This window comes from Ostrea edulis, chromosome 5 (genome assembly GCF_947568905.1).
Source record: "Ostrea edulis chromosome 5, xbOstEdul1.1, whole genome shotgun sequence".
In the NCBI taxonomy this organism is placed as follows: domain Eukaryota; kingdom Metazoa; phylum Mollusca; class Bivalvia; order Ostreida; family Ostreidae; genus Ostrea; species Ostrea edulis.
In genome coordinates this window covers 750,539-770,374 of record NC_079168.1, presented here as the reverse complement: position 1 = coordinate 770,374, position 19,836 = coordinate 750,539, and the positions used below count along the sequence as shown (strand labels likewise).

Here is a 19,836-nt window from a genome sequence, read left to right as displayed (position 1 = left end):
GTTATTGTTCATAAATTCGAATAAAAACAAATTCATCTTCTAAAATATGAAATTGACCTACGGTATTTGTACCACTGTTTTCACACACACACACACACACAGAGAGAGAGGAAGAGAGAGAGAGAGAGAGAGAGAGAGAGAGAGAGAGAGAGAGAGAGATGTATATCGGGAGGGGAAGATATTCCATCGATAAATATGAAGCGAATGCTTTTTAAACGCCATTTCCTCTAATTGCTAATGGTTAACCGTATCGTGAGTATATAAAAGTTGGGGAAGCTATTTTTCAGTGATGAATCTCACAAATTCTACAAAGAATAAAAAATTAAGAGAAGGACAAACACGGACCCCATTTCTTTACCCAATTGACTTAGGTCATTTCCAATATTTTTATCGATGTATTGATATTCTTGTTTTATCACTGAAATAGAAAAACTACGTCGACTATTTTTTAAGCGTCATCTTTCTACGGATCATCTCCTGGTTCCTTATCAGCTGGGACATTTTCCCTCGGGTCTTTTCATTTAATTACGTTGCTACGTTTTGTTCCAGTTTTGATATAGATACATGTATCACCAGTCGAAAGACATTTTACAATGCAAACTTTACTCGATTTCTTTGTGTAAACAAATTTCTAATAACAAATATAATACGATTTTATTGATAATTGCAAACATTCTCTACCAATTGAAGTGGGACCTTGATTTCTTCGCGGGTAGATTCTATTTTGAAAATAAATGAAGTAAATTATAGTCCGGAGTAACGAAATATTTCTTTCATTATGTCTTTCGCAATAGCACCCCCTCTCCGTTAAATATTGTCTGAAAATGTGTCTCGGCTTTAGGAAGGGATTAGAAATTCACAATAAGAGAGGTGGGACAGACTACTGTATTTGTTTGCGATAAAAATGATTTTAACATTACAGGTTCTTAGGAAGAAACGACCTCAGAGAAATACCAGAGGACAAACTTCAAAATGTCACTTCTTTGGAAAAGCTGTTGGTATTTTTACTGAATCTTTTAATTCAGACAATATTTTATTTATTGTCTGCCAGTATCATCATACAATAAGTATGAATATATGATAATAGGAAACAAGCTAACGGGCTTATATAAATCCCGTTTTTCATTTTTAGCTATTATTGGCTCACCCGAGCTGAAAGCTCAAGTGAACGTTTACTGATCACTTAGATTGTCGTCTGTCCGTCCGTTTCTCGTCTGTCTGTACACGTTTTACATTTTTATTTTTTCCAGAACCACTGGCCATTTCAGTCAAATTTTGAACAAATCGTCCTTAGATGAAATGAATTCTCATTTGTGTAGATGAAGGTCCGTGCCCCTTGAAAGGGGATAAAATCAAGAGAAGCCACAACTAGGTTGGAAACATTTAAAATTTCAAGAAACACTGTCCAGAAAAGATAAAATTTACATGTAACTTCCTGACAAAGAGTAAATTCCATTTTTTTCATGACCCGACCCCTTGGAGTAGGGTAAAGGCACGACCCCTGGGAGTAGGTGAGGTCACGATAGAGATCAAAGTTTAACATGCAAGGTGAAGATAACGAACAGTGATCAATCTCATAACTCCTATAAGCAATACAAAATAGACAGTTGGACAAACACGAACCCCTGGACACACCAGAGGTGGGATCAGATGCCTAGGAGGAGTAAGCATCCCCTGTTGACCGGTCACACCCGCCGTGAGCCCTATATCCTGATCAGGCAAACGGAGTTATCCGCAGTCAAAATTAGTGTGCCAAGAACGGCTTAACAATCGGTATGAAACACGTCAGACAGCATTTGACCCAATGATAGGTTGTATTGACGAATTAGATCGTTATAACGACCATACAATTTGCGAAATGCTGACTTCAATCGAGACTGTTGAAACCCCTGTACCATCAACTTGTTTGTCAGTAGCTTACCTCGATTTAAAAACTGACTATACGCAGAACAAGCTCTTGTATATCGAGTCAGTTGAGATATATAAACACCATATGCAGGTGATAATGGAATATTGCTACATAAATATGGGAAGTTGACGATGGAGAAGCTGAAATCTGCAAATACATAGGACAATATTTTAGAACCTTCTTCTTAAGAATAAAAGGTGTTGACGAATACCAATGTTGCACATTTATAAAAGTTCGGTTATGGCATGGCTCGTTGGTGCTAGGATGGGGTCATCGTACGAGGGTTGAATCTACTTGGTAGCAGGAGGGCAAAGGTGACTCGGGTGAGCAATGTGGCCCGTGCACTTTTTAACCACCGCGGTGGTATAGAGGTAGAGCCCCCCCCTCCCCCCGCATGCGGAAGGTTGGAGTTGAAATCCTGGTCGCGACAGACCTAAGTCGTTAAAACAGGTATTGATAGTTCCATCTCCAAACACTTGGCTAAGGTGTGTATGGCACGCTAGAGAACCCTCATTGCTCAATGGCCGTAAACGCCGAGCATAGGTCTAAATTTGAAGCCCTTCATCGGTATTGGTGAGGTCTCCATACGAGAGAAAAATTCTCGAGAGGGATGTTAAACAAGATACAATAAATCAATCTTTTATAAATATGAAAATCAGACTGTTAAGTATTGATTATTTATTTAAGGTATCTGTACGATAATCGAATACATGATATGCACCGAGACGCCTTTTCCTCCCTGCGAGTACTAACAGCGCTGTGAGTGTCTTCAGTTTTTCCTCTTTCCAAGACATTGAGTCATATGATTATGTATTTAATTTCATAGACACTACTATACTATGATAATGCCATCTTCGGAACTCGATGAAAGGCCATTTAAACGAAAACTGTTACAATGTTTACTATATGTTCTGTTCCAAACCCTTTCAGGTCAATGTCATACAACGAGCTGAATACAATCAAGCGTCAGTATTTCCAGATGACAACACGGCTGATATCCATGTGAGCGTTTACAACTTTATAAACTATAAAATCGCTTAATTTCCTAAAAACGGGTTTTGAGATTATCAAAATCGTAAGCTTTGAACAGAATCAAGATATACAGTATTTTACCATTTTATTTGCGATATCAACGATTATAAAATATGCCAGAATTCATATTCCAGCGATTTTTGTAATGTCTCAATTACTTTCCAGCACAATGTGTTTTCCCAGTACTTAAAATGCTTCGAAAGACATACCAAGGATATTGTTGTTATACAATCCCTCCTCGTTTTTGCATGGTTTGGCATATCTGTGCAAAACTGTTTTTTTAAATTTTCAATATAGGTCTAAGGACAGTAGTTAAAAGGTTAGAATATAACTTAGTGGCATGTAATAAGGGTTTGGATGCTAGTTCACAGTTCCTGAAACGTTCTTTACTCTTCTCCCGTTTGCTCACTGTTCATAGTTTTCTGTTCACCTCTCGCAAAATGATTCCTGTTTGCCCACCGTGCGTTCAACGTTCAGACTTTGTCTTTGCATTTTCATTCAGAAATCCAAAGTGAAAAGATCGATCTTTATACCGAGAAAAATCCACAAAAGTGGAAGTTTGTGTTTGCTCACTTTTCACCAAGTTGCGTTCAGCGTTCACACACCGTTCATTTTGCGTTTCCTCACCGTTCCAGTTTGAAAGTAGAACGTTTCAAGGGACTGTATTTTCCATGTGAGTGACTGAGCTCATTTGTCAAATTTAACAAACGTTTTGTTTGTTATCAGCTTTTGTAGTTTAGTTGTAGTGTTAGTTTCTTTTTCTATTTAGTTTTCATTTCTGTGTAAATATTCTATCATCCTGAGGAAGGGACAGGTCGTCCCAAAAAGAGAATTTACTGTTCGTGTCGTTGGTCATTTTAGTGCATTTTGTATCCTTACTTATTTGACCTCGTACAAAATGTATCTACTATTAGGTCCGATACTTTGGATGTTGAGTGCTGTTGGATTTTAGTACTTTATATATATATATATATATATATATATATATATATATATATATATATATATTCAATAAAAAAGCAGGACAATATACAGTTCCAAAATATATTTAAATATATTTTGGAACTGTATATTTTCCTGCTTTTTTATTGAATTATTTTGACTGTGTGATATCAACTCTTTCTATTTGGATTATATATATATATATATATATATATATATATATTTAAAACTTATACGGTACCAATTTTGATGCACCAGATGCGCATTTCGACAAATAATGTCTCTTCAGTGATGTTCAACCGAAATGTTTGAAATCCGAAATAGCAATGAAGTTTTAGAGCTATTATAGGGAAAAACAGTGTCAAAAAAGTGGAGACGAATTCGTCTAAGGATAAGAGCTATGCGCGAGGGAGATAATCCTTAATTTTGAAATGAATTTCTAAATTTTATAACAGCAATTGAATAGACATCCGCATTTTCAGGCTAGTAACGAAGTACTTGGCTACTGGGCTGTAGAGACCCTCGGGGACAAACAGTCCACCAGCAGAGGCCTCGACCCAGGGGTCATAATGTAAAACTTATACGGTACCAATTTTGATGCACCAGATGCGCATATATATATATATATATATATATATATATATATATATATATATATATACATATATATAAGCCTTTGTAGTTGTGGTTTAAGTTTCCTTTTCTATGTAAATATTATATCGTCCTGAGGAAGGAACAGGTTGTCCTGAAAATTTGACAATTCACTGTTGTTCGTGGCATTGGTCATTTTAGTGAAATTAAAATCCATTTACCTGGAACAATCCATTCTTTTAATAACAATTTCAATGAATACAATGTTAATGTTTCGAAGACCGTGCAGGACCGTCCACCATGACAACAATAGAATTATTGATTTAAAGTAGGAGAAAGGCCACAAATCGCTCATTCTGTGAGAGAAAGGACTACGGCTTCACGGTGCTCGAGTAGTTCTCGAATAGACAGTTTTCTATCATTATCCTATATCTAGAGCACAATCAGCATCAATTCCCCTTTTACAGAGATTTGAGTAACAATGCTATTGAGGTAATAGAAGACAGCGCTTTTAAGGAAATGAAAAATCTACAAAAACTGTAAGTCATTTTATTATTATCTTTATACGTCAGTTTATTGTAAATTTAAGTCATTTTATTATCACCTTTATACGTCAGAACGTGCGTTACTTTATGCCCCATTCATTTTTTCTCCACTTACACAGAAACGTCACCAGCTGTAGGTGAATGTTTGCGAAGTTCGATCGATGCATGACTTTCAGAGATGTAGTAGTAAGGGTTCTTTATCGTGTCGGCGTCACCCGTGTCATACATTTTAACGTTACACATGAAAGACCCGTGACTTTCACTTGTAATGTTGGGTTCGAGAAAGAAATGGTTCTAGTCCTGGGATAAAACAAATCGACCCTGGGGTCACATGGTCAAAAGTCAAACTGGACATAGGAATATACTGTCTGCTGAATATCTTGAGAACCCTTTGCTTGACAGACAACAAACTTGTTATAATGGTACGACACTGTAGAATGACGAAAAAAGATAACGTCAAACGTAAACAGTTCAAAACAAGACCGTAAACACTAAGTTCATTACGTTACACTATAATCTGAACAGAGTCTCACTACTGTGTAATGATCTTTTGATCATTTTATGTTTAAAATAAAATTCATACTTTTATAGTAATGCTCTTAATGTCAATATTCTCAAGCTTTTAACTACGAACTTCTTCTTTAGTGTTATTTGCCCGCGTGATAATGGTGGACTCACAATATACAAAGCTGTATATTGTACTGCGTCACATAGGAGAGGTATATACGTAGGTGACGTAATGAGGCCTCTACGGGGAGTTTGACAATGGTACATCTTCAGGAGAAGATTATCCCTATTGATTTTGAGGTCCAACGGTCAAGAGTCAAACTGGACATAGGAATACACTGCCCACTCAATATCTTCAGAAACCTTTGCTTGACAGGCATCAAACTTGATACACTGGTACATCTTCAGGAGTAGATGACCCCTTATGAGGTCATGTGGTCAAAGGTCAAGAGTTAAACTGGCCATAGTAATATATTGTCTCCTATATTTTAAGATTTACTTGATTGACCCCAAAGTTGGTACACTGGTACAGCATAAGGAGTAGATGACCTCTATTGATTTTTAGGTTACATCGTCAATCCACTCTTGACATAGGAAGATATTGCCTGCCCAATATTTTGAATTGGTGATGCAACTATCAATTAAATTATGCGTATAACCCTTTTCAATTTTGCACCATGGGTGGCATACATGTTTTGTATGTATTATCAATGGTAATTCTATTTTGAATATTTGCTGTTGACCTTTCAGCAAATGTCTAGTTTATGTAGCTATTTGAAATCTAAATATTACGTTAAAACATCAAATCAATGGGGTATCATTTTATTATTACTTTTGCAGTCGCTTGAACAGTAATAAAATCAAAGCGATTAGTAATACCACATTCCAGATGTTAACCGAACTGGAAAAACTGTAAGTACTTTCGATTTTAAAACAGAAAATATCATTCTAACTATTAATAACTCATGAAACTGTTTGGATTTTTGTTTTTCTTTACAGAGAATTACAAGATAATGACATAGAAACCATTGGAAACTTGGCTCTACGCGATCTTCGGAAGCTGCGGTTTCTGTAAAAAAAAAAATTACTTAACATTAAAAAACTGAACGTTTTGTTTTACAAAGACATATTGTGTACATGTAACTCTATCTGTATAATAAACGTTATCACTTGTAGGTCATTCAGCAAAAATCGTCTAAAGACGCTTCCTGCCAGGCTCTTCGACGGCTTAGATTCATTAGAAGAATTGCAAGCAATTTCAGAGCATCATGTTCCATCTAATTGTTTTTCATTAGATAACAAAGTAAAACGTTTATTTCATTATTTCAGTTCTGTATATTTTGGAGACACTGAAGTTTATTGTATCATTTTTAGATATCTATCAAGCAATGGAATTACTGAAATCCGATCCAGAACCTTCAACGATATACCAAAAGTGAAATTCATGTAGAGTATAGCATCATATTGATTTTAGTTTCTCCCACTACTTTTAAATCTGCATTTAGCATGCACTAAATGCAATATGGCTATTTTGTTTCTTTTTCAAAATCATCCTATTATCTTCGATTTTCCATTGTAGTGTTCTCAACAGAAACTTGGTGAGTCGAGTAGAAGTGCAAGCATTCCAGTCTCTTCCTCTTCTAGATATAGTGTAAGTTGTCACACACTTTTGGGTAACACTGTAGTTTATTGCATGCATGAGAAATGTATACTCCATTCAAATGTATTTGACCTTTTCTCAGGTATCTTGACGAAAACAAAATAGGAGAACTACAGAAAAATTGTTTCGGAAATGGAACAAGACCTACAAAATTGTATGTGATGATTAAGATTGATGGTTGTCCTTTTCTTCATACATACTTCAATTCAAATGATAAAGAAACTACCATTTACATATCAGATATTTGGGTTCCAATCCACTGCGATGTGATTGTGGAATGAAGTGGTTAATGGAGTTTGTGAAAACACATCAGATCACTCTAGAATTAGAAAACAGAGAGGGAGACTCTGTAGCCACACTCTGTAATGAACCTGAGACTCTTAGAGGACGAAGTGTACACAGCCTTCCACTCACCAATTATCATTGCGGTACAAGTGCATTCTGTTTTACCACTCTAATTAATATATATATATATATATATATATATATATATATATATATATATATATATATATATATATATATATATACTGCAGTTCTACAAACTGATAACGTCAAGTGTACGATAGTTTGTAACTTTCCCCAATATCAGAAGAGATTGTTTTAAACATTAAAAAAACATTATTTCTTGCAATTCTTGAGGAAAGGGACATCATTAAAATGTATAAAGATACCAAACGGCAACATTGCAAATGTAAATATTATTAGTTGAATACACAGACAATAGACTTATTTCTTAACCATGCATGCTGTAAAGAATAGTTATGAAAGGCACTGTTCGTTATCTTCACCTTTCATTCATGTAGCAAGATTCCATTATCAACTGCATATGAAGTGTATATCTCTCAACTGATTCGATAGGCAAGAGCTTTATTTACAAATGATCAGTTCTTAAATCATGGTAGGTTACTGACAAACAAGTTGATTGTGCATGGGGTTTCAACAGTCTCGTTTAAAGTCAGCATGGTCGTTATAACGATCTAGTTTGACAATGCAACCTATCATTAGGTCAAATGCTGCCTGACTTGTTTCAGGAAAGGTGAAGATAACGAATAGTAATCAATCTCATAACTCCTATAAGCAATACAAAATAGAGAGTTGGGCAAACACGGACCCCTTGACACACCAGAGGAAAGATCAGGTGTCTAGGCTGAGTAAGCATCCCCTGTTGACCGGTCACACCGCTGTGACCCTACATCTTGATAAGGCAAACGGAGATATCCTTAGTCAAAATTAGTGTACCAGGAACGGCCTAACAATGGGTATGAAATACATCAGACAGCATTTATTATTTCACTGGTTTGTTTGTTTACATAAAAAGACTCAAGTCTTTGTTTACATAACACAGAATCAAAGCTAAAATATTGCTCTTATCCTTGCATTCAGACCGTCCAAATTTTGGTTGTCAACATGAAATGAATTATATTTTTGATTTTTAACATAACAAATGAAAAATATTTCTTTCGAAAAACGTTAACCAGTCGCTTTAATGTAATAAATTATTTCAAATTGATCTAGATTGTCGAATACCTGGGCAAATGTACGACGGGACTGAGAACAAAACCTCTAAAGGCGTTGTGTGCCAGTCCTGGTCAAAACAGATACCACATCGACATGACTATGACGTCCTAGGACATAACCAATCAAACTACTGTAGGAACTACGACCGCGAAATCCCCTGGTGTTTAACTAATGATGCGGATGTGCTGTGGGACTATTGTCAGGTCCCTATTTGTGGTCTGTAAATTTAACACAAGTCATTCAGTTGATACTCACCTTTTTGTATTCATATTTTATGTATTAAATATCAGGGTATTGTGTGTACATCTCCAAATGATGAAGTTCAACTCATTGCGTTATACTAGTGTAAATATCATCTGATTAATTACTTTTTTCCCTTCAGACAACGTGTGCTATGATTTGAAGTATTCGAGATCTTTTGATTTATGCCCAGTTAAAAAATCTAATTGCAGGTAAGCGATGTATGTAATAAGCTGCTTTAACTTCTTTCGCCTTTTGACAATTTTAAACGTATGCAAATGCGTTGTGTAGTTATGATATACAAATGATTAATGCAATAACATTATACATGTGTAATTTATTTGCCTGATCAGTGAAGTAAAAGACTTCGTCAGATGCCATCTATCCAGCGTGGAGAAAACAAACCATACTTCGTGTTTTGAATCATTCATGATGGAGAGGGCTGTTGTTTCCAGTCTTGTTGAACAAAATATCATAAGGAAGGAATTAAGCTTGAAATGTAAGCGTTTAGTATCAGTTCATGGAATAGCCATTATTAGATGCAGACACCTTCCACACAGTGAAGCAGGGGTTTTCTCCCCTGTCTAAAGTATCTACGTGTTTCTGTATTATCTATCCCCAATGACATTAAATAGATACTGTACAGGAATAAGACATTTACGTCACCGGTAGGCTGCTGCTTAAAAAGCCAAACCATTTCTTTTAGGCTTTCCATCACCGTGTGCCGATGAACGATTCCTGGAGGCGGCAAAAGTAAGGACATACAGTGGGCTGCTGACTTACACTCAACAAATTTTCTGCTGGTAAGAAATGCTTGTATTCGAACAATGGTCAGTAATACGATATATTACCCATCTCAAGAATAGGGATTTTATGTCGCTGTTACATGTATGCCTGCATTGATCCAATACGTGTGGGGAAAGTTTCGCAAATCATGTTTTTTATGTTGTCTATCTACAAACTATTTGTTGTCTATTGATTGTTTTACGTTATAATTAAAGTGGGGAAATTTGTCAATAGGCATATAGCATACTAATCGGGCCTTATACGTTATCTTTCTTTTTTAGGTCAGTGATGCGCCTAATCAATACGGAGGTAGCAAACATCATGGTTACGAACAAATCCACGTGCTATGAACGAGATAAATTGAAGATACTGAAAGTTATACAAAATGATTTAAGAGGAATATTCGATGACAAAAAATTTCTGCTTTCTGAATGTAAGATTTAAGAAGTAAATATCTAGTTTCCCGTAAGGGTGTGAACACGATGAAAGCAATGAGTGATTTATATAATTACCTTCTACTTTCCATTGGTTTCACATCTCACATGACATAAGAACACTACACATTATTATTTTCTTATTTTACCTTGTTTTAGATACAATCTAATTGAAATTGATTGATTGATTTTTACGTCCCATCGAGAATTCTTCACTCACATTGAGACGTCACCAACTGTAGATGAAGTACCACAAATATAGACCTATGGTTAGCGGTCATGGCCGTAGCATTGAGGGTTCTTTATTGTGCCAACGCCTGCCGCGACACGAGACCTCCATTTAAGGTCATATCCGAAAAATCCGTGATATTCACTTTTGAATGCTTAGCTTTTCGTGAAGGAACAATCACTACCGATGTTAACATCTTATTAGGCTTGACGTCGTCATGGCACGAGCGGGATTTAAACTCACGACCTCTTGGTTACGATTGATTGATTGTTTTGTTGTTTTCCGCCACACTCAACAATTGTTTTGATGTATTCTGCCACACTCAACAATTTTTCAGTTATATAGTGGCGCCCAATTATTTTTGTTGGTGGAAGAGAGAACCCAGATACAATGTACCTGGGAAGAGACCACCGACCTTCCGCAAGTAAACTGGGAAACTTTCTCACTTATCGGCGCGAGCGGGATTCGAACCTGCGCCGATCAGAGATGAGAGGCCGTGTGATTTTGAACGCGATGCTCTAATCACTCGGCCACGGAAACCGCTCTCGGTTACAAAGCGAACGTTCTACTACTGATCTACCTCGATCGGTGTTAGATCCGCTTGCATACATATCACCGTTTACCTGACCAAGATATAGGGCTCACGGTGGTGTGACCGGTCAACAGGGGCTGTTTACTCCTCCTATGCATCTGATCCCACCTCTGGTATATCCAGGGGTCCGTGTTTGCCCAACTCCCTGTTTTGTATTGTTTATAGGAGTTATGAGATAGATTACTGTTCGTTATCTTCACCTTTCATAGATGTACATAACATTATGCATGCAAATATGCGAGCAGATTTAACATCTTATTTTAATTATATTGATTTAGATATAAGGTTTTGTGTTGAAGTTCATTTTACAGTTGACAACGAGAATAATCAACAAAGAAGTATCAAATTATCACCTACATCATTATCTCATTTGTCTTTTGTATTTGGAAAAGCAAGGTCACAATGAAATGTTTAAGGAATTGTAAATCTGTTTTTAAACAACACCAATATTTATAAAATTAATTTTGTACAGGTCCGTTATCAGTGACATATGACGAAGTGACAGGTAAGTGTTATACTATTTTGAAGTTTATAACCTATAGAAATAACTCATTGTTCTCAAGTTTTTAAAATGCTTAATTAATGCTAGGTTCCGATCATCACAATTCCCGGTACGATTGAAATCGTGGTGATCGTATCAAATATTACCTAATCTTGGTGTCAGTCGTGACAATCGCGTTAAGGCCCTGTTACACCGAGCTAGCGAACTGGTTACGACCTAGCTGCGACCGAAATGTTTTGGAATCGTGGGCAATTCGTAGAAAGAGCGCGCGACTGATCGCCAAAGTCGTGGGTGATCGCAAGAGCAACATCAGTCGTAGCAAGGTCGATGATCATTTTCAAAACTTCGAAGCTGCGATTCAAAGTCGGAGACAGGTCTTGCATGGTCGTAGCACCCGCCGTACATGGACGCACCACCAATCGAGAGGAATCGTAGGTCAAATTGTCGCTCGATTGGTCGTACAACTGGATTGGTGGTGCAACCTCTGGTACAACCTCATGATCAGCAGTGCGCGACTACTTACGACCTAAACATACTGGTTGCACGACCTTACTATTGGTGATGCCACCAGTCTAGAAATTCTGGAGTGGCTTCTAGAGTTTTGATCATTTTCTCCTACGACACTCGTATATTGATATGACGGCAAAGTGATGCCGACAATACTAGAAATTATGTTGATTCGACTACAGATGCAGCAACAGCAACAACTGGGTACTGTCGCTGCAGCTTTATTTCTCCGACGATGAAAACAGTGTTAACAAAGAAAACTCCGGCACCTTGTTTCTGCTTGCCGCCGTTTCATCATCTGCCGAGTCGTCAGCTTCATCACGTTGCTTAATGGACATATCAACTCTTACGAGGTCATCCTGTGTGGTCGGTACTGGAAAAAAACTCTGCCAAAGTTTCCAAAGCGTTGGGTTCTTCCTCTGATTGTGGCTGTGTCGTCTTATAAAACTTTCCTTTCTTGGGAGGCATGGCCAATTAGTTTGACAGTGTTTACTGTTCAAGAGCTAGATGACAACCGATGCTGACGCACGATTGCAAACCTAATGTTGAACAACCAATTCACGACTGCTGTGATCGATCGAGCAAACCGTCGCAGGTGGCCTCGATTTATCTTACAATCGGTCGTTGATCGTCACCACTCGTGGTACGATTACCCTTGACGGATCTTGCGATCGATCTTTTCCAATCGTAGGTGATCGCGCTACCATGCGTACCACCAATTCTACGATCATCTACCATCTATCGTACAATGATCTTTCAGCAAATCGCAGTATGCAATTTCAGGTGGAGATCGTAGCGAACATTGCCGATGGATCATACCTCGGCAAATGTGCCATCAATCGCACGATTCAGAAAACGTACGATCCAGTGTGACTGAGGCTTTAATCGTAGAAATGTTTTGATGGTCAACAAAAAATCTACGATCAACATGCGTGATTTTCAGTCGCTATAATCGCATCAAATCGTATTGCATCGTAAAAAAGCGCAAAATATCGCATCTAATCGTGCTCCAAAATCGTGGTGGTTCCGGTGTTTTACAATATAAACACCACGCTGTTCCGATGTTCCACGATCTGTCGCGATAGCCATAATATAAGCATACAGTAATTCTGCAAATGCCATGTTGTCACCGACCTCAACTTCCGCCAGTTTCAGTGATTGTGGGTTGTATTGTTCACTTTCTAGATGTTAAAAAAATTAAGTCTGCAATGGTCAGTCGGTCTGTATATATATATATATATATATATATATATATATATATATATATATATATATATATCCGTCGGAGTCCAATCGTAGCTCGAACAGGGATAATCTTCGATTCTAATCGTGAAATACATCGCGATCACAATCGTATCCTATCGCAACATTGCGCATCTGTTTGGGATTAACACATCGTAACGTATATGAACGTATCTGCACCCACTTGATCGTCCCAAATCGGGAACCCGGATCGTGATGATCGTGTGAGATCGAGGTCCAATCATGAACTCAATCGGGACAATCTTATCAGAACGTATGTGATCGTATCTGAATGGTGTTCATATCGGGTTACCTAAAAGTTATCTATCATGACCTTTCCGTATCAATGCGCAACAATTCGTGCAAGAACGTATTGGCTTGCATCACCTCATATCAAAACCTGAAATTCCAGAAAACTTTTACGATCAGCTACGAGCAACGGTGGCGAATCATGTGACGTTAGCATGACCCGGAAAAATGACGACGAAAGTCAACACCAAAAAAAAAAAAGACAAACGACTAAGTAACACCTTTGTCAATAACGAAATGTCATATAATTTATATCAACATTTGAAGAATTTTCTCAGGAAACAAATCTATGCTTAAATGGTAGTTCTACGTGTGACAGAAGCACAGAACATTGACACAGTTTTTTCTTTTCAGTCAAAATATTTCCGACCGCCAAAACGTTCTCTGCTTCTATCGCACGTAGAACTGCCATTTTTGTAAATATTTATTCCTGAGAGAATGCTTCAAATGTTGAAGTTATGTGACGATTCATTATTGATAAAGGTTTTACTCATTCTTTTGAATTTTCCCTTGTGTTGACTTTCGTCATTTTTCCGGATAATAGGTCATGCCAAACTCACATGGTTAATTGTGACGTTCGTAACGGATCACACGACAGTGTGAACCAGGCATAACGAGATTTATATGAAATATAGAGTCTGTATATGCATATATCGTGTGAATATATTTGCAGAGGAAGAAGATGGCATAACAAGGAATCTGGAAGAATTTATTTTAACAAACCTCCATTTCGGTAAAACAAAAGACAACTGCGAATTGTATAGATTTTTTTTCAAATTAAAACATATTATTACTATAGATTATAATAAAAAATTGTACTTCACATGACGTTAACTACAGCTACTAATGTTTTGACTGCTTTTCATTCAGTCATCGGCGGAATGGCTGGTTTCCTGCTGGTTATTGCGGTGGTGGTGCTACTGCTTCGTCTCCGATTTAAAAGGTACATTCATTTATGTATAGCACATTAGTGGCGTAGGTGGGTTTTAAATATTTGTAAGCAGGGGGTCCGAGGGGCGGCAGCCCCCAAGAAGCTGGTGACATGTTTCGTAATATGTAATAAAAATTTAACAAAAATATTTGTAAGCACGTGCTTACAGTGCTACAATGTAGCTACGCCACTGGCACATGAACAAGTGAATATAACGAACAGTGATCAATCCTATAAAATATTCCAAATTACGAGAAGGGCAAACACGGACCACTGGACATACCAGAGGTCGGAGTAGGTGCCAAGGAGAAGTAAGCACCCACCGTGATTCCTCTATCTTTATCAGGTAAACAAAGTAATTCATAGTTAAAATAGTATAATAGAAGACCTAATAATTGGTATGAGACACTCAAATAGCATTCTACCCAGTGATGCCTTATGTTTGTAAATAATCATAGAATTTGTGAAAGGCTGACTTTAAACGAAGCTGTTGAAATTCCTGTAACATCGATCTATTTGTCAGTAGCTTGCCTCGATTTAAAAAATTGATCATACGCAGAACATGTCCTCACGTATCAAATGGGTTGAGAGCCATCTACACAATATGCATGTGATAACAGAATATTGTTACACAAATATGGAACGTTGATAATGGAAATGTTGAGGTCATCTCTTTTGTCATTAAGGTGTTAGTTTACCATTGACATCTATATTCAATAAAATATCCAAACATGAAGCAGATATGGAAGATCATGGTGCATTTTATTTGGAGGTCACTGGGATATATATAACTAATAAATATATAATTAGATTGTGATGGAAAGGGAACTGACAGATAAAAAGCAATAAGAGGAAAAGAACCCCATTACTTCTCCTTTGAAAATCCCCCGGAACAAAATTACGACTCTCACAAAACTAATGGAATTCCGTTCGAACGTATTTCGATCATACAGGTCCCGTGGGGATCCGGGTTAGAATAGGTCCTTAGTACCACCTGATTGTCGTAAAAAGCGACTAAATGTGGCGGTCCTTCGGATGAAACCACAAAAAAAGAGGTCCCGTATCTCAGCCTAATTTTGCAGCCCTTCACCGGCAGTGGTGACGTTTCCATATGAGTGAAAGATTCTCGCGAGGGACGTTAAACAATTTTCAATCAATCAATCGATTATACAGTGACGCCATCATCTTTAGATGACGTCATAAATTTAGCCTTTTCTGCGTTCAGGACTATTAGCGGTTATTGTTCTTTATCTTGACAACGCTTCTTTGGGTTTCATCCGAAATACCTGTGACTTTACCCGATAACACCGAGCACTTGGCGAAGGAGCAGTCGATATATATACCCGATCTCGCGCCTCGGGGAAGTCTTTATTCAAACCAGAACGTATTACACAGGAAGTGTTCGGAGCAGTTTTGTAGTTTAAAACTACACAACTAAATTATGTTCTTCAGTTTTGACAAAAGAAGGTATTGTTTTAAAAAATTACGTAATTTACACACGAATTCTGAGTCGCTTACTCCCTTACAAAAACCCCCCAGATTTGATCAGGATGTCAACTGAATTACAACACCACGCGTTCTTATCACACCCGTCGTGCAGTAGAACAAGTTTAGATATAAATAGCAAACCAATTTTTTTCACTGGATAAAGTGTATCTGAATTTTCCAGAAAGAAAGAAGAAAATACGCTGAATGAAACCCACAACAACAGAGAAGCCCACATTTATCACGATATTGGTGATATGGATGACAGTGACATCAAACTATATGAAATGGAAAAGCGTCAAGGGGAGGAAAGGCATTCATACATTTCCCTTCAACCAATTGTTGAACCTCCAGACAGGAAGCCGTCACAACAGGTTATCGGAGATACAACTAGTTCGTCTGTCTCGCAAACAGGAACTACTGCATCTGCCAAACGAGATACATCAGCTGACGGTGAATCAATAATGCTAGTAAAACGGGTGGGGTAATTATATATAGAAATGTGTGGCATATAGGGGTGAAGGTCGTTATCAGGAACATAAAAGCAGGTGTATAGTCCTTATGAAGCTATTTACAATCACTTCAAACCAGCTTTGAATCAAGTGACGTGGTTCGAATTCTGTTCTAACGTCTTATCACCGGTCTTGTGAAGTATTGGACGACGATATTAAAGTGCTTTGATGGAAAGTGACCATACCCAGATTAGACGCGAGCTAAACACAAGTTTACTCAAGATATTTCAAAGTCAAAGACAACGCTTCACTTGGTGAGGCCGGTTGACAATGCTTCACTTCGTGAGACCGGTTGATGTATCTTTTTGCTCTGGGTTTGCTTTTATGCTTTTTTATTTGTCATCTTATAACGTAGAATTATTTTCGTTATTTTGTCTTCTTTGGGGGAAATCAGATTTTCAGTTATTTAGCTTTGCAGGTACTTTGATGTAAATTGTATTAGCTGATTTCCCCCAGAATCTTCTGTTGAAGATTTCTTTCTTCATTTGGTATTGTAATAAATGACAATTTTTCAATCTCAATCACTCATTTCTTTTGTTCAGATTGTTAATGACAGCAAAAACGAGCTACGGTGAGCAGAGTTTGGGTAACAGAAGCTGGTAAACATAAACAGTAGTATGCTACAGGTGGTCGATAAGTGCCGGCAATTTATAAAATATATGTACGTTTTCGCATCTATGAATAATGGATAAGTAAGACATGAATATGTAAATACAGATAGTACATCTTTATTTAACAATTCGTATATCCCGTACTCAATGTGGTGACAGAAAACAAATGTCACTGAAGAGACATTATTTGTCGAAATGCGCATCTGGTGCATCAAAATTGGTACCGTATAAGTTTTACATAGTAAGCAGATATGATTTGAATTGCCCGTCTAATGATTAAGTAGATCCTATCGTTTTCCTCGATTACAATACTAGTTGCTTATAAGTATGAGAAGTAATTCATTGAATATATTTATCGAAGTAGGTAAAATGTGGGTTTTTTTTCAACTATATTATAATTAGATTAATCATCGCCAAATATATTTATTCAAGGATGTATAAATATGATATCAGAAAATTGTTGTGAAATATATTTAAGTATGTAAGGGAAATAATCACCAAATATAATCGCGTATATAAGGTATATCGTGATAAATATTTTTACGTAAGGGAAATAGAACAGTTGCAGCATCAAAACTGATAAGTTTTTTTCAACGTTTTGTGAAAACCAATCTTTAACACATTGTTATATATTCTTGACCAATAGACAACGATGAAGAAGACGAGAAATGGTTTCTGCAGGCGAATTGTATAATAAGCAAAGTGAACTTGCTCTTATTTTTGAAAATAAATAATAATTTGTTGGTGCACAAGATCTTCTGAACGCTTCTCCGTGGCCGAGTGCTTAGAGCATCGCACTCAAAATTACACGGCCTCTCACCTCTGGTCGGCGCGGGTTTGAATCCCGCTCGCGTCGGTAAGTGAAAAAGTTTCCCAGTTTACTTTCGGAAGGTCGATGGTCTCTTCCCAGGTACATTGTATCTGGGTTATCTCTTCCACCAATAAAAAACTGGGCGCCACCATATAACTGAAAAATTGTTGAATGTGGCGGAAAACATCAATCAATCAATCCTATATGGCTTATCGGAGAAACTTGAAACTTTGTAAAATGCTTCATTGCCATTTGTAGATGGCATATTGGTGGGACGAGAGGATCAATTATATTCCTTAAAGTTATAGTGAATCTAAAAGGGGTTGAGGATGTAAAATAGTTTGTGACCCCTTCTCCTATATGGGTTATCTAATAGACTTGAAAATTTGTACAACGCTTCATTGCATTTGTAGATGTACATATCGTCGGGACAGGAGGATCCAATTATTTTCCTAAAAGTTTTATTGGATCTAAGAAGGGTGGACGATGTTAAAGTAGTTTTTGAAAGCTTCATCTCCTATGGCTTATCGGATAGATTTGAAATTCTGCACAATACTTCAATGTCATTTGCGTATGTGCATATTATAGGGGCAGGAGTATCCAATTGTTGTCCTTAAAGTTATAATGGATCTGAGGGGTGGAGGGTGTAAAATAGTTTGTGAACACTTCCCCTCTGTGGCTTATGGGAGTTCATAATCTCTAAGTTCCTGTTCATGCTTTCTCCTCCATACCATGCAGTACATTAAGGGGAGGTTTCATTTGGAGCACTTCCAATTTGGAGAGCTGGAAATACATTTGTTTTTCATAAAAACAGTTTCTAGTTGTTATCTCATTCATCTACAATTTTAATGAACATTGTATCAAAATAGAATAAAAAGAAACAGAACAAATGCAGCTAGAGTACAAAAATAATGAATATTGGTTGATTGATTGCTTAAGGTTTTATGCCGTTTTGGCAATATTTCAGCCATTTCACGGCAAAGGGGATATAATGCAAGGTGATGATAACGAACAGTGATCAATCTCATAACTCCTACAAGCAATACAAAATAGATAGTTGGGCAAACACGGACCCCTGGACACTCCAGAGGTGGGATCAGGTGCCTAGGAGGCCTCAAACAAACAAAACATAAATTAAGCGTATACCATTCAGTGATATGTACTATAATTTTATAATTACACTTATCGACTTAAAGGAAAACATAGACAACATTGTTTAACGTCCTCTCAAGAATATTTCACTCCCATGGAGACGTCACCAATGAAGATAACTCATTCCTCTTTTGTGAAAAAACTAGGAACAACAAAGAAAACGATAAACACGCACAATTGCCATTGATTGCATTTTTGTTTGGAAAATTGTGAGCTTTATATTTGTTAATAATAATGAATACACTGTCTTGAGGAAAAATAAAGGGAAATAGGTACATCTCACATTTAGGACCTTAATAAAGAATTTGAAGCTATAAGAATTGAAAAATCAAACGATGCTATGATAAGATCAAAGGTTAAATGAATTAATGACGGTGAAAAATCAACGGAATACTTTTATAACTTGCAAAAAAGGAATTATACCTGTACAATTATACAAAGAATAGAAACCGATGGAGGGGAAATTTTTACTACACAGAGTGAAGTTTCAGGGGGCATATGTGAAAGTTTATGAAACTTTATACCAAAGTAAAACTTTAAAAGATGATTCACAAAACAAAGAAGATGACAATGTATTTGATAACACTAGAAAATCATCAGTAGAAGAAAAGTGAGACTGGAGGGTGATATTAGTTATGATGAGGCAGCTTACACTCTTAAAAATTTAATAATACAAGTCCAGGAAGAGATGGATATACCACTGAATTTTTTTTTTTAAAAAGTGGAGAGATTTGGGACATTTTGTTGTGAGATCTTTGAATCATGCTTTTAGGAAAACAATTGGAT

General features: G+C 36.9%; 1 protein-coding gene across 2 annotated transcripts in view; it reads left to right on the top strand.

Moving 5' to 3' along the window:
- LOC125649433 (slit homolog 1 protein-like) overlaps nt 1–17,001 on the top strand; it is a 42,760-nt gene extending 25,759 nt beyond the window's left edge. For both annotated transcript variants that reach the window (XM_056166971.1, XM_056166970.1), the window contains exons 2-20: nt 923–994; nt 2,597–2,668; nt 2,840–2,911; nt 4,942–5,013; nt 6,367–6,438; nt 6,526–6,597; nt 6,703–6,972; nt 7,106–7,177; nt 7,269–7,340; nt 7,427–7,614; nt 8,705–8,923; nt 9,090–9,159; nt 9,301–9,446; nt 9,654–9,750; nt 10,015–10,166; nt 11,461–11,493; nt 14,222–14,281; nt 14,419–14,491; nt 16,149–17,001. In XM_056166971.1, coding sequence (XP_056022946.1) covers nt 2,625–2,668; nt 2,840–2,911; nt 4,942–5,013; nt 6,367–6,438; nt 6,526–6,597; nt 6,703–6,972; nt 7,106–7,177; nt 7,269–7,340; nt 7,427–7,614; nt 8,705–8,923; nt 9,090–9,159; nt 9,301–9,446; nt 9,654–9,750; nt 10,015–10,166; nt 11,461–11,493; nt 14,222–14,281; nt 14,419–14,491; nt 16,149–16,452 — 2,088 coding nt within the window. In that variant the 5' untranslated portion in view covers nt 923–994; nt 2,597–2,624 and the 3' untranslated portion in view covers nt 16,453–17,001. The remainder of the gene's footprint in view (nt 1–922; nt 995–2,596; nt 2,669–2,839; nt 2,912–4,941; nt 5,014–6,366; nt 6,439–6,525; nt 6,598–6,702; nt 6,973–7,105; nt 7,178–7,268; nt 7,341–7,426; nt 7,615–8,704; nt 8,924–9,089; nt 9,160–9,300; nt 9,447–9,653; nt 9,751–10,014; nt 10,167–11,460; nt 11,494–14,221; nt 14,282–14,418; nt 14,492–16,148) is intronic.
- The last annotated feature ends 2,835 nt before the right edge of the window (nt 17,002–19,836 follow it).